Genomic DNA, 15737 nt, shown 5'->3' with positions numbered 1-15737 from the left:
GCTGGCTGAGAGAGAGAAAGGGTAAGAACAAAAAGGGGAGCGGGAAAAAGAAAGGAAAGGCAATAAATGAGGAGGGCACAAACCGCATAAAGGTAGAGAGGCTGGATATAACAATAAGACAAGAAAACTCCAAGGATACCATCGCTAATAAGATCAACAGCACAGAAAAACACCCCCTATCACCATAACGTGGTTATGTACAGAGCACCTCTTTGTGTTAGCCTGCAACATCCAGTTACACTGATTTACTTACTTGTGTTGTGCTTCAGGAGAAAGGAACAAATGCTGTTTTTCACCGGCTGTCTTTGTTTCAGTATATCAGCACAGTCCCTGCAGACACTGTAGATCACTTCAGACAGGAGACTGCTTACCTTTCCTTCCATATACAAATTCTTTCTGCTCTCTAATGCCTGTGAGACAAGGCCACTTTCATTTAGCACATTTTAAACACTGATGCAATCCATAGTGCTTCGCACAGGCAAAGAAAAGCATTAGAATGTCATTCAATAAGCAATTGAACCACTATAAAATAATTAGATTTTAAGAGAGACACTCCATTCATGAATGCACAAATTATGATATGTGCTCACACTCCTGCTCAAGCATGTGGTTAGCATCGCGTCTGTACTTTTCTTGTAATTATCACTCTCACATTAATGATTATGTTCCATTCACACAAACAAGCCACAAATTTCCTCATAAGAAAATCTTTTGACTTTCACTGAAAACCAGAGCCCAACCAATGCAAGAGCTGGGGCAATATCATTAGCCGACATTAGCTTATCACAGATACTCTGATATAACTGCATACGATGCCCGAGAGGTCTTTAATCAGCACAGCTTCTTACACTGGCAATGACACGGCTCGAGCTTCAATTGCACTTAACATGCGAAACTGCAACAAGAAGCATCCTAACATGTTGACAGTGTTTTTTATCCTTGTCATTTTCCCATGTACTGACATTTTGAGATTTTGTGTTGGGCTACGAGCGCTGTGGAGCTTTGAAGAACTGCTGCTGGCCGATTTCCTCTTCGCAATTCATCGTCAAAATTGAACAGTTTTAGTTCTTCTGGTAACCACTAATGAGTTTAACTAAGTCACTTATTATTGCTCCTTTCATAAAGGCCATGCCACTTGTTTACCATCACGATAAACCAACATCTGCAATGAATTCCTTCTTTTTTTGTTGCTCATTCAGGACTATCTTTGGAAAGCCAGCAGTGCTAGTTTTGATCCAAGACCATTATCACCATGTTGATCCTAAATTGCTTATGCTGATCTTGGACCGTGGATAATGTGCCCTGGATAATGTGTTTTGTTGGTCCAGGACCATCTTCAAAATGGTGATACTGCATATATTTGCTAATGCTAATTCTGGCCCCTTATAGCATGGCTGATCATGTATAATTGATGTTGGTCCTGGAACATCACTGCCATCTTGACCTACAAAAATGTCCATATCATCATCATGTTGACACAACATGAATTTGCTGGAGTTGATTCAGGACCATCACAGCCATGTTGACCCTGGAAAATAGGTTTATGTTGATCCAGGATCATCACGGCCATCTTGACACGAGATGGATTTGCTCATGTTGATTCAGGACCGTCACGACCATGTTGCCCTTGGAACATGTCCCACTCTGCTAATCATGCGTGCAAAAGCTGATGGTTGATGTTTTATTAGGATTGTTTCTTCACACCTTGATCACAATACCGTAACTTCAACCAGAAAACACTTGCAAATTATGATTGTTATGTTATATGTTTGTCATTGAAGGAGATAGTTAACCTATTTCACCACGTGCATCTCCCAGTCCATTGATGCAGACCATATACTACGATCATTTTCAGTTGCCATCCCTATATAAACCTTTAAATATAGACTCTCCTTTGGAAACAGGTTAAAATACAGCGTATTCTGTTCTCTGTTTTCACATAAAACTTTGCTTATCTGCTCATCCTGTAGGGGATGTATACTCATAGGCCGGCATGTCCAGTCCTCGAGCACACTGAGTGGGGTCAAGGCAGCAATGCTGGTAAACAATAAGAAGGAAACTTGCTCAATACAACACACTCAGGGTTTTTGCAGCTACAGCATAACTTGATCGGGTATGACCAGAATCTCATTGTGTAACTGCTGTTACTGAGTCAGTTTGCTGACTTCATTTGTGCTACTATTTTACTATACTTTAGCATTACCGTTTGTACGTCTTTATTCCCAAAGTCACCATTTTCAGCAGTATTTCTATGGTCATTATTGATTGTCATGCAGGGGTTCTGTAGAATGAGGAAAGAAAGTATAACAGAAAATGAATGTAAATGTCAAATCCCTGCAGTTGTGTATGAACTGTCTGCAAATTGGCTTTGACAAAAAATAAAGAAATATATATTTAGTGTGATGGATTACTGAGCCAGAGTGAGTTTTGAATCACCAGTAGATTTCCGTAATGTTTGGACTGTAACCAAAAGAAGATAAATGGAACCCTTTCAACAATGTTGAGTGCTGAATGCTTCAGAAAATGTTTGGTTGGAACAAAGTGAATGTTCACATAAATACAACAAATGTTTTCTGCATCTTATGTTCGCTACAAGCCAGGTCCAATTACCGAACACAGACTGTCTCAACTCTGAGGGCCCGACATTTATATTGTGTGGCAGACTGTTTTTTAAGGGCCCTGTCTCGTGGATGGGCAACATGTCAAAATCTTGTTTGAACTTTATTATTGAAGTGTATTTTTACATTTCATTTAAGTTTTTTTTATTCAGTATTTACCTTTGCTCTACTCTACTGTATTTTGGTCTCCATGAACTGATGCTAAATGCAACATTATGTTCATGTGTTGCAAACTCTATCGTTCGGTTGTTTGGTCCAAAGGCAGATAGTATCGAGTGGGTTTACTGGAGCTTGTTCACTAAAAACTGTTGCAGGCCGCTGGACACCAAGTTGATGAGAGCAGTGAGAGTAAACCAAGATGGTAAGGAGGCCACGAAACAGAAACAATGAGCTAAACAACGTTAAAACACGCAGAAAGCTTATCTACACAGTTAGGTGTTACTTCATTGCCAGCAGTGTCTACGTTACTCTTTTGTTTGATTCTTTTGGTCAAAAGGGGCCCAAGGCTTTTCTTGAGACGAATCTTAGCAGCAAAGATTTACAGATTGTAACTTTGAATGACTTAAATAAGTCCGCTTTGTGTGTTGACATGTATCCATATGATGGACTGGCCCATATCAGTGTCCATGTCCTTTTGTTGATGTTATTTGAGCTGGTAAAAAGCCATGTGTTGCACTGACATGACGGTCGTAAAAACCGCAGAGCGTGCCAGCTCACTGAGCGGTTTTTGATCGTTCAACAAAAATGCCAAATAAAAGTTTATGGTGTCAGTTTACAAGTTCACATGACTGATGTTGTTCGTGCTGTGCACATTGATCTCAACGCTGTTCATTTTAGTACTCACATCAAATGATTGCCAGGTAAACAAGTGGTACCTGAAAGGAGGAGGGTGACTTGAGATGTTTTTTAACAGCTCAGTATGGTTTTGTATCTCTCATATTGTTAGCAAAGGAAAGAGTATCTTTGATTTTGTTCTCCTTGTAATTCTGCCTCTCTGTGGGTGAAATGGGAGCTCACTGGCATCCGGTGTGATTAAACAATGTGCAAACACGAGTTAAAACATCTGCACCGCAGCTTTTGGAAGCTCAGCATTCATTTTTAGCTGCAAACAACAGGCGCTGATAGAAACAAACTGTTTGCATACGGCGCTTTGCAGACAAATAGTGCGAAGAAATGAAAACTGCTACCCTGTGTTATCATTATTCATCTGATGATTTAGGGGCTGGGATGCGCTTTCCATTTCCTACGCAGCAAAGGTTGATGGGAAATAAAATCCCATTCATCAATGACACATCTTTATCTGTGATACCTGCGGCAAAGCAAAGAGAGGAAGCGTGTGTGTATATGTGTGTGAATGAGTGCGCAACCCCCCCCAGTCCACACACACACCGCCCGTCCTCTCAGCCCCCCTATCGCGTGTTAATTTACAGTGCCTCTCTTATCTAGGCAGGTGGGTAAAAGCTGGCAGAGCAACTTCTGGAGCCACACACACACTCGTCCCCCCCCCCTCATCTTTTCATCCTTCGCTCCTCGTTTATCACGTCTGGTAGGCTGGGGAGGGGGTGGAGATAAAAACGGGCCCTGGCAAGAGGCAGTCAGACAGAATGGATAGCTTCGTGCTTCGGCCAGCTAGTCCTGATAGCACTCTCACCTGTTCTTGGAGGGTGGACACATGAGGAATCATAGTGGGAGGTAGCCTTCCACAACTCTTCCTGTTTGCTGATACAATAGATCTATTGTATCAGCAACAGTTTAACCAATTATCAGTGTCACTCTCTGATACAATGTAAGTGGTCCAAAATTTCATGATTGATTTCATATGTACGGTGTAATGGATGGACATTCACTGTGATGCAATAGCAATATTCTTTAATGGAACCATTTTAAAGTGGGATTAGGACGAATGTCCAGCTGATGGATATGAGCTCTTGTTTTCCATTAACAAAATGTTTCCATAGTATAACAGACTTTCTTAAGAATAGTAGTTATACGCATCAAAATTACAATCAGCATCTAATCATTGACTTGAGCAGGATGCCACAATTGGGACAGTAGATCAAGATTATTCGATAATGTTCTGTATATATATTTAAGGGTTAATATTTCAGCCCCTGCTCAAAATGTTAGTTAATGAATTTGGCTGTATAAATTGCAAAAAAAAAAAATTGTATGGGAAGAAGAGGAGCATATATATCTATATATATATATAGATATATATATATGTATACAGTAACTGATTTGCAACAGCAACTATGTTCAAACCAATTATTGTATATAAAGATGGATGACACGTCTCCATCTGCTCCCATTGTACGAAATTGATGCCAAAATAGCCCCTGTGATAGGCTCTGCCATCTTGTGATGGTGACGTCATTTGGAACCAGAGTCTGCGCAGTAGAGATTGGCGGGTGGTGCGGCCGTAGCCACTTCCGCTAACCAAAAAATACATTTACATAACAGATAAAACAGCAAGGATCCCGCATGTCGGCGTGTTTAACAGCAGAACAGCTTCTCTGTGTTGGTCTGAGGTTAACGTTCACAGGTATGGTAACTTCAATGATTGTAGTGATTGCTGCAGTCAACGTGTTGAAGTGTCCTTGGGCAAGACACAGAACCCCAAATTGCTCCCTTCGCCATTTGCGTGTGTAAATGTGAACGGTTAGACTCTGATTGGAAGTGGCCACTTTGCATAGCAGCCTCTGCCATTGGGGAATGTATATGTGAAAGGGTGAATGTGGCATGTCGTCTAAAAGTGCTTTGAGTAGTCGGAAGACTAGAACAAGTGCTATAGAAGTGCAGTCAATTTAGCGCCTGGAGGTAATTATAAATGTGTCTCTTATTAAATGAAACTCCATGTCTCTGCTTGGATCTGCGCTGATGAATGAATGTCTGGCTAGATGTCTTTGGCCAAAAAATATAAAAACAGATTTTGCTTTGATCAGGCTAACTTGTTAGCAAACAGCTTCCCACTTTTTCATCAGGCAGACAACAAGCAAACATGTTTTCCAATTTTAGCGCTGCTTGTGTCCACCTGATAAAACAAATACAGCATCTCCTGAAACAGATATCTAGCTCCTGCCTGTTCCACTGCCTTCATCATTTAATTGCAAACTGTCTGTCTGCCATAGAGCAGGTACAGTAGGTTTATCAGACTAATCAAAGCATGTTTGCTTCCTACCTGAGGTTAGCAACAGAGTGAATCACAAAGCAAATGTGCTGTAAAACAACATAATGAGCTAAAATGGCTAAAATGCTGCGTGGAGCTGCAGTCAATGTTAAACTTTCTTGTCCTCTGTGTTCATGGAAAATTAGCTTGAAAACAACCCAACAGTGAATTCCTCCCATCAGCACCAACCCTCAGCCTGACCCCCTGTCCCCGACGTGAACCAGCTATTAAGTTAAGCACTGTGCAATTTTGTAAAACCCATCTACATACTTAACAGGTTAAATCAATTACTGACCTCAGAAGCAACAAAAACACTTGATTGCCATTCCGACTGAAATTGCCATAAATCTAATAATGGGCTCTCAGTGTGTTGTTGTTTTTGTTGTCAGATGTCAGAAGGTTTTGGTGCAAAATTGCTGCTGTGTAATGAAAGCATCACAGCTTCCCTTCAGAATAAGAACTCTGATTTTCAAATCATACTGAGGGTTTAATTTAGAGCTTTGTAGATGTTTCACAGGACCATCGAACTAATCATGGGATATTTTAGTGCAAATGTGAATCATGGAACATTGGAGACCACAGTTAGATGAGTTCATGTTTGCACAGAAAACATGGAATTTTGAGGAGTCTGGAAACAATGTTGTGTTGAGTTCAGGCACGTCATATCATTTCGGTCAAACATCATCTCATTTTAAAGTGTAAGGTTGAAGTTGCATCAACAGAAAGTGAAAATATGCTCATTTTAACCAGAGTGTTCTGGCAGTACACTACAAGTATTAAGCAAAAATAATAGGAATAGGTTTTGTTTCTGTCTTTTTTTTAACCTCGTCGCTTTTTTCAGTTTCGCCAGCTGTCTGCAGATCATGCTGTCTGATTAAACTGCAGAGTGGCACAGGCCCAAATTTGTTCTGCAGGGCCCCCATTAAAGTAATAGTTTGACATTTTGGGAAATATACAACTAATCGCTTTCTTGCCAACAGTTAGACGAGAACACTGATAGCACTCTCATACCTCTAGGCTAAATTAAAGCTACTCCCATCAGCTAGCTTAGTTTAGCTTAATTAGCTTAATTCAGCTCAGCAAAAAGAATCAATAATACATCTTGTTTCTTTAATCCGTCACCTACACAACTCAAAGTGTTGCAGTTTCACTCCAGAGTTTCTTGTCCGACTCCTAATTGGCCAGGACACCACCTTCCCTCACGTCCCCACTGGTTGGTGACAAGAAAGGAGCATTTATCTCATTATCAGGTATTTTCACATTTTCAGGTACTTTGGCACACATTAGTTGACACACAATGAGTCTGCTGCGAGCAGCTGCCCCGGAGCCCCAAAACTGCAGGGGCTCAGTTTTCTCCTTTGTCCGGTCTGGTCTAATCTCTATTTACAGATTCTACATATTACAACCAAAGCAAAGCAATAAGACAGTGTTCACCTTTTGTTCAATTCCTCACAACTTGTTTTCTCAGTTGGAAAAACTTGAGCTGTTTTTCACAGCAGACACATGTAGGTAGTTAGCCTGAAAATATCACATTGATGATGGCGACTCTTCCCTTCAATATTCTGAGGTGTGCACTTAAAACACATTGCTGTAAAATGAGAAAGCCCTGAGTGTGTGCGGAAGTTTGTTTTTCCAGTGTCAGTTGACCTTGGACTTGGTTTGACAACCACACAGCCGGAGAATACCTATTGGGCGAAATCAGACATGTTTGACTTTTAATGTAAAACACACGTCAGTGGAATGAGAATGCACACGGCACAGGGGTGCGCATACACACACAGGATGAGTGACACACACTCGGGCTGAAGACGTGCGCGGTGCAGCCTGGCATCGCTGTGCTTGGCATATTAACCAGAGCATTACTGTTTAAAACAGCAGGTAGGGGAGCAGCGGGTCCCCACTTCATCATGCCATTCAAGGGCCCTATTAGGCAACAATTACCAAATGGCAAGGCTTGTAAATCATACATCATTCATGTGGAGAAAGCACAAGAACACTCCCCCTCACCTCCACACGCTGTGAGCTGCTGAGAGGTACTGGGAAGGGCAAAGGTAGGAAAAGAAAGAAAATGTGAGGAAATTTGTAAGAATAAAATCGGCTTCCTTGAGAACAAAACTTCTGCGTTTTACCTGAGTGTTCATTTGGATATCAATATAGGAAATAATAAAGAATAAGCTGTAAAAATGTTTTATTTGTTGTTATTATAACAAAACTATCATCTCGTTCATCTGTCTCACACTTTTATTTTATAGAGTGCAGTAAGTATTGCACTCTGTGGGGGGCCGCTGACAGGGATACCCACTCATGTTCTTCTTCTTCCTCATCCTACATAATAACTAAAGTCATTATTACACATGGTTTAGCCGCTCTGATTCTGCAACGTGCAAAAAAACACAGTCTACAGCCAAGATAACATCGATGTGAGGCTGTACTTAGGCCAATGTTTGCTATATTTACCAAACGTAGCATGTTAGCATGCTAATAAGCAAGCAACAAATAGGTTCAGTTTAGGCTTGTAGGATGGTCATTTATTCTAACCTTTTTTGGTCATGAACCAAAGTTGTAGTGACTATTAATGTCCAATGTTCCGATTACAACTTACAGAGGTGTGTGAGACGGTCTTGACGAGTATCCAATGATCATCCAGAATGAAAATGACTTCAGGTGATGTTCCCGTTTATGTCAAAGATGATGAGCAGACAGAATGATTACTGGTTGATGAGGTAAAATATGATATATCCAATACTTTACGAGCTTGTGTTTAAGAGTGAACAAGTGTACAGTAACAACCATTTGTTCCCTCCACCTATGCCAACTAACTTCCTATTCACCTGCGACCTCTAAACACCTGACCTATCATGTGACCAAGCAATTACCCAAACACAATACACACCCTAGTGGTCAAAGTAAATAATTCAAGCCATCTTTACACAAAACTTACATGACAACAATGAACAAATGCTTAATTGGCTCCAACAAAAGTATTGGACAAACTTTCAAATCGACCTGATGACAAGTCAGAAGTTAACGTAATGATCTCAACCATCACTAACTGGACTAAATATCATGGTAATCCATCCAGTAGTACTAAAAATAAGAGTGAGCTGGAGCAGGGGCAGATCCAGAGGGGTGGCCCCCTTGAAATCTGATTGGCCACCCCAAGTGCCACCCCAAAATCCTAAACTATGATTGGCTATTTGCCATGTCAGGGGCGGGACTGATGTTAAAATATTCAGGCTGCTAGTAGCTTTCTTTGTATTTCAGTGTGGCACGTTTCCTTTATTGCTTTAAGTTGTTACTCTGGTCATACATCTTTTTGAGTCCTTAAAGAATTAAGCTTAGAAGAAAGTGTTAAGTAAATGCTATCCATTCACACATGTGTATGGACACATACTTCATGATGCCACCCTGCATAAGTCAGTGCCCCAGTTGGGCCACCCCAGTCAAAAAAGTCTGGATCCGCTCCTGGGCCCCTGAAGAATAAAGTCAGAAGATCTCTTTTGCAATTAGGATACATCATCTCAGGACCATGAATTTGGTGTCCGTCCGTCAAGTAGAAAAAAAAGTGATGGCATATTTGAAAACATTAACTAGATGATGGCACTTCATAGATAGTCAGACGTTTAACATAGTAATAAGGTCTCATTCTTTTGGGACTTTACCAATATTACATTAGCACCAAAGCTTTGGACAAACCAACAAAATAACATTTGCACCATTAGCATGTTTAAATATGTCAAAATGGTACATTAAGACTGGTACAAGGTTAATGGTTGAAAATCCTCATCAAATACTGCAAAAAAGGCATAAATTAAAACTGAAATACATCGCACGCAAAGGAATATTTAGTCTCTAACATTGTGTTACATCCACACAGCACACATCATAGTTCTACAGGAAATAGAAGTCGGGAAAAGTGAACTTTTAGCAACAAAACTAACATTTCCGGTGTCCTTAATTGTGGTGAAAGCTTCAGCCAAACTGCGTGTTAAGTCTGGATCTATTTCTGTGCCTTTGAATTCCATGATTTCATTAAAATTTCAACTTATGTATTCAAATCAGCAAGGAAAACCACTTCAGAGAGCACCGACACAGCGCTGAATTCAGGTCAGTTGAAAAGGGAAAGAGACATTGTAACTTTTAGAACAACTGAAACTCAGGGTTTGAACATTTTCTGCACTATTCAACTGCAGCACCAGAACCCAGCGATGAAGAACTACGATGAAGTGTTTGTAGCTTTCTTGCAGTTTTTAATAGACTTGGACAAAATACTTTATTACGGAAGCTGTCCAAAAAAGGGTGAATCATCATGCCACAAAAACAGAACTATCATGCAAACTGCTCACAGAAAGGCCCACTTTATCCTGGGAACTGGGATTTGAACCAGAAACCTTCAAGCAGTGATGCATACCACTGCGCACATTTTAATGTAAATGATGCAAAACTTGCAGAGTTTGCATGTTCTCCCCGTGCATGCGTGGGTTCTCTCCGGGGTCTCCGGCTTCCTCCCACAGTCCAAAGACGTGATTGTTAGGTTCATTGGTGACTCTACATTGCCCTTAGGTGTGAATGTGAGTGCGAAAGGTTGTCTGTCTCTATGTGTCAGGCCTGTGATTGACTGGCAACCAGTCCAGGGTGTACCTGCCTCTCGCCCAATGACAGCTGGGATAGGCTCCAGCCCCCCCGCGACCCTGAACAAGATAAGCGGTATAGATAATGGATGGATGGATTGATGGACATTAAAATGTCTCTTCGATGGAAACCTGCATTTAATTGGAATTTCCAATCAAAAAATGTAACACAAACGTATTAATTAATTTTGCATTCAAATGATGTTTCCACAGAGTCAAAGAATAGAAAAAAGGCCCTGTTTGCTGTGTATTTCTAAGCTTTAATAATGGATTCATAATATCATAGAGTTCATTTTAAAAGGTTTTTAAACTTGCCCTTTTATTATGTTTGAAGTCTGTCAAGAACTGACATTGAATTTTCTGTAAAACAATTGTATTCGCACATTCCACGTGACTTAACATAACCATGTATGGAAATTAAATAATCAAAGTGGACCAAAAATCAGCACAAAGTCTGGTCTCTCAGCAGCTCCTCTGCAGAAATATCAGTATCAGCAAAGCCACATTTCCAATATTAAATCTGTCACAGGGCAGATGTGTGTGTGTGCGTGTGTGTGTGTGTGCCTGCGGAAATTGAATTGTTGAATGCGTAGCTCACTCAATATGAGAAAAACCTCTTGACTTTCACCAGAACCCCATGCAAGAGCAACATGGGAACTTTCCCACGCTGATATCTCACTGCTAAATCAATTACAACTGCATATCATGAATCTAGTCATTTTAAAGCAGCGGGTGCAGAAAGCTTCGTCATGCATTCATATGGGAGGTTTTGTGTTTTCAGCAGAATCTTTGAATCCTTCTCCCAGGTAAGCAATATCTCTAAACTGAGTCCTGAGGACAAATGCATCATTTCCATACGCAGCCATCTCAACCACTGACACAAAGGAACCTTTATGCAACTTTGCGGTGAGGAAATAAAGTTTGGGGCGGAAGGAGAAGATTGCCATATCAAGCTGAACTGTCAGCCTGCTGATCTCCCAAATGTCAAACAATACATATTCATCTGTTTGGCCGGCCACAGCAAAGAGGCAGTGCTCTAGGAGGAGTCCAAACAGAGATGGCTGACATTTCAGCATTCAAGAGACTGACAGCTGTACATAAACATGCAAATACACACACACACACACTGTCTGAAAGACTTCAACATTCACATTCTTGGCAAGAGACTTCAGCAGTGAGTTTAGTTGGAAAATGTTGAAGCTGAATACTAAAAAAGTGCAGCTTAATATCAGCGATCCAGAGGGATGAAGGCCGGACGTCACGGCCAAAATCGTCCTCCTTCTGTGTAATTCTACCTCTAAATGTTTATTCTTAAAGCTGTGCACACAAAATAACAATATTGGAATTATCTTCAAGGTGTTAACCACCACCACTGTAATGACCTTTCCTCAGAAACTGAAGAAAAGATTCCTACTGTTTTAAAAGAATCATTTTACAGGATATTCTAAAAACAACTACAGGCATGTATGTATGAGACATCATTATTAGTATCGTTTTTACTGTGAGGGTCATTTATTGACAGACAATAGTTAATGCAAAGAATGAGACCCCAAGACATCTCAAAGAAGTGGATTAAAAGGACAAGCTAGACTAGTTTAACAACACTGAACAAAAAAAATAATTTCTCAGATTTCTCAGTCAAAGAACAGCTGATTTCAGTGATTTCCAGCATTTAAAAATGTTTTGGGGTGAAGGATTTTTCTCCAACCTCCCCCCAAAACATCCTCCTGTCCACAGTAGGTGATTTGTTAATTTTTAAAAAGGGAGATGGTCTACCGGGAGAACCCCCCTGCCCCCACACGTAAAACCACATGTAAAATGGACACCTCCCAAACGACATTGTTGCAGGCCGCGTGTCACCATAATTGTGACATTTATTTTTTCTGTAAACAATGCAGCACGCGGGAAAAGTCTTGACTGGAAGTCATTTATGATAACCGCGGGCTACATGCCAGTCATGTTCTGTTCCAGGAGGCTATATCGTTATCAGACTGTAGCCTATGGCATCCGAAAACAACAGTTGACATGACAACATCATCATGCTTGTGCAGAGCTCTACTGCGCCCCAATAACAAGTGAAACTACAACTAAACTCCTGTTTCACTACAGTACATTAAAATCATCTCCGGACCAAAAGCCGATGGAACAAACTTGTAAGTGTGTCCATTCTTGATTAAAAGCGCTGTTGTCGCTGTCTATGTCTTTTTTTTTGAGCATGCCAAGTGAAATGACTGTTTCTTTTACTCACCTAGTGTTATTTCTCCAGCTGTGTGTGGAGATTCGAGTAGCAACCAGGTAACACGCATCCAAATGCTGCAGATTTGATTGGCTGAGGAGCATCACGTGAGACTGATTTGCATCGCTGTGTGTTACCTAGGTCAGTACCGTAAAGGCTAGAAATGTTGAGCCGGATAAAATTTTAATTCTTAGGCAATATTTAATAACTTAATAATTTATTGGTCATAGTACGTGGTAGGCGGTCCGCCCGTTAGTGACCTTGTTAAGTGGCAGGTTAACAAAGGGGCTGCTTTTTGGTCATCTTGCTAACAAGGAGGATGGCATTCCCCCCTCATCCCCCCACAAATCACCTACTGCCTGTACAGAATGATTTTCATAAAGCTGGTGCTAATCTGATTCTACTTCTGGTGCAAGTATACATTAAGTTCAATGCAGGCATGTTATTAAGTGGAGGTCAAGGAAAGGTGGTGGTCATGCTTAAATATTCATAAAAATGTCAACAGTGATTAGTGGCATGAGACCGGAAGGCTGTGAAGACCAACACTTCCACAGCCACCCCCACCCTGACCTCTGTACTGTACACTTATCTGTATGGATCTCACTGTACTGAGCTGCGGTGTCGGATGTGACTTTGCCTTAAACATAATTGTTGATGCAGCTGCATGAACCTAAAGCTTCTGGTGCACATTGAGTTATTATTGCACCTGCACTTTGTTATGCTCCTTTTTAATTAGCAAAGAGTGTGTGATGTGTATCTGATGATTGGATGGCTTTGCTCCTTCCAACGGAAGGAGAGTTTTACATATGAATGAAAGACAATGTGGGCCTGGGTCCACCAAGTCTCACCGAGTCAAACTCGCAGGCGAGAGCTGACAGCGATGAGCCAGCTTGTATAAAAGCAAAATGGTCCAAAACATCCCAAAGGTACACATGGAGAGCATATCAGAGTTTTATTAAAACAACATGACGTCTCAGTGGAGTTTCAGCGATCTTCAAACCAGACCAGCAAACAGAGCGCTGAGCCCGGCTGAGCTTTTCACAAACATATGGTTGTAACATAACTAATGGATATTATGACACTTCTAAATAGATCTTCAGATAAATCAACAGTGAAAATTGGTTTCACATAGGAATCAAACCCTGGTCTGCTTGATGGAAGTTTTTTAAACCATCAGCTGAGGACGTTTACACTCTTGATACTACTTCACCAGACCACAACGGCAAAACTACATTATAAGCTGGAGGGCAGAGACCAGGAATCACGCTAGTGGGTTACTTTAAAGAGGGGGTATTATGCTGTTTCACATTTTAAGACATGTATATAATGTTACAATGTTGGATGTCCAGACTAAATGTGGGTGAAGTTTCTAATCTGTAGGTAAAAGTATGTTGGAGTAATCCCCAGGCTCCTCAGCTCAGTCTGCAGGATGTTGTGAACGCCAGCTTTCACACAGTTTTTTCTACACGCCTCAGCAGGCTTCAGAGAGAGCTGGCCAATCAGAAGGAAGCGGTCTTGTAGGGGCGGGGTTTCTTAAAGGGACAGAGCTGACTGAGTCGTTTCAGGCAGAGGCTGTATGAGGGCCTGCACGGAGCACCAGTGTGAGAAAAATTATGAGTTTTTCTTAACTGTAAATTATGCTAAGCTACTCCACAGGTATCACAGAGTGAAATGTGAAGCTTGAAATTAGCACAATACACCCCCCTTTAAGTGTCATCACTTGAAGCCTCTGATTAAGCTGCTGTATTTGACAGTTTGGGAGTGAGAGTGGGCTGGATGGACAGGTGTCTCATTCTTTTACACTCAGCGGTAGCTCATCCTACGACTAAATTTGAATTTTCTGCTTTCAATTACCAAACTGGAGATTAACAGAGCCTCCTGGAGAAAGTCTAAATATCTACACCCATACCTAAGAAGGGCTTTTTCATATGCTGTGCTGTTCCTACCTCCACAGGGTAACGCCGGCCGTTGATGCTGTGCTCAGAGCCCTCAGATCCGTTGCTCGGGCCCCAATGAAACTCCACTTTTTCCGCCTTAAACCGCCCCGGTAGTCCTGCTCCCCGAACAAAGTAATCATCCTTCAACATAATGGCCACTGGAAGAAAGACAGAAGAGACAGAGGGAGAAAGGGTGAGTGAGTCATACATCACTGAACAGACAACCGAAAATTGGTGTCTGTTGTTGATGTGAAGGCAGATTTCAAAGGTAGCTCGAAAACATAATCAAAGCGTTGGTGAGGACACATAAACAATCTCTTTAAGGTCTGACGAGATGCAAACAAAGAGATATTTTCTGAGGACATTCTAAATGCAGATAGGTGTTTATTTTTTTCACTTACTAGAAGAAAGACATTCTCACACAACAACATTCTCTGCAATTTTTTCATCAACCTCGCAGGCAATTTCTCAAATGAGGGTCTAATTTGCAGAGCAACATTGTTCTTTTCAGCCGGTGCAAACTGCCCCTGCGAGTCCTTTGTTATCCCGACACACCTTTCAAAATATGTAGAGAATAAAGAGCAGGCTGTATTTTTGTACATACACATGACATCACATTAACAGAAGCCTTTAAAATGCACAGGTAAAACAGTGCCTCCGAGGTTGCCAAATCATTAAAGGTTTATTACAACTGCTTTTGAATTTGTTAGAACAATAAACACATGCAATCAGAAGTTCAGACAGGTTGTAAACACAGCATTCGTTTCATCCAGACAATCTAAAGCACTTTATCTGGAGTTTAAACTGAAGGTAAACCCGACTGAAGGTTGGTTTATAATCCCACAAAACCCGGAAAAATTTGCAACAGTAATTATTGTCTTTCCAGCAGGTTAGTCTTTCAACTTTTCTGTTGTAACTCCGTCATCTTCAATATCACCACTTTAAAGTAATACGATTTTCATTTCAATAAATGTCTGTTAAAGGTATAATAAGTAGGGTTTTCAGAGAAAAATAAAATATAGACTTTTACAAATATAATACAATATAAATCATCACTTATGGGCCACTACTAAATGTGTTGGTGAGCGTGTGTGCAGACCCTTGTGAGACCCTTCCCTCTGCATCTGTTCTGTTGTTGTGCTTTTTACG

At 40.9% G+C, this 15737-nt stretch overlaps 1 protein-coding gene across 1 annotated transcript in view; it reads right to left on the bottom strand.

The window, feature by feature from the left end:
- Window positions 1–15737, bottom strand: part of LOC138605376 (receptor-type tyrosine-protein phosphatase gamma-like) — a 444649-nt gene that overhangs the window by 148298 nt on the left and 280614 nt on the right. The window contains exon 4 of the mRNA XM_069677579.1: window positions 14598–14746. Coding sequence (XP_069533680.1) covers window positions 14598–14746 — 149 coding nt within the window. The remainder of the gene's footprint in view (window positions 1–14597; window positions 14747–15737) is intronic.

Source organism: Semicossyphus pulcher, unplaced genomic scaffold (assembly GCF_022749685.1).
Source record: "Semicossyphus pulcher isolate SPU_LCO1_2020_fin unplaced genomic scaffold, fSemPul1.0.p SCAF_3, whole genome shotgun sequence".
Lineage (NCBI taxonomy): Eukaryota > Metazoa > Chordata > Actinopteri > Labriformes > Labridae > Semicossyphus > Semicossyphus pulcher.
Note: the sequence above shows the minus strand (reverse complement) of the source record. Positions and strands in the feature narration are given on the sequence as shown.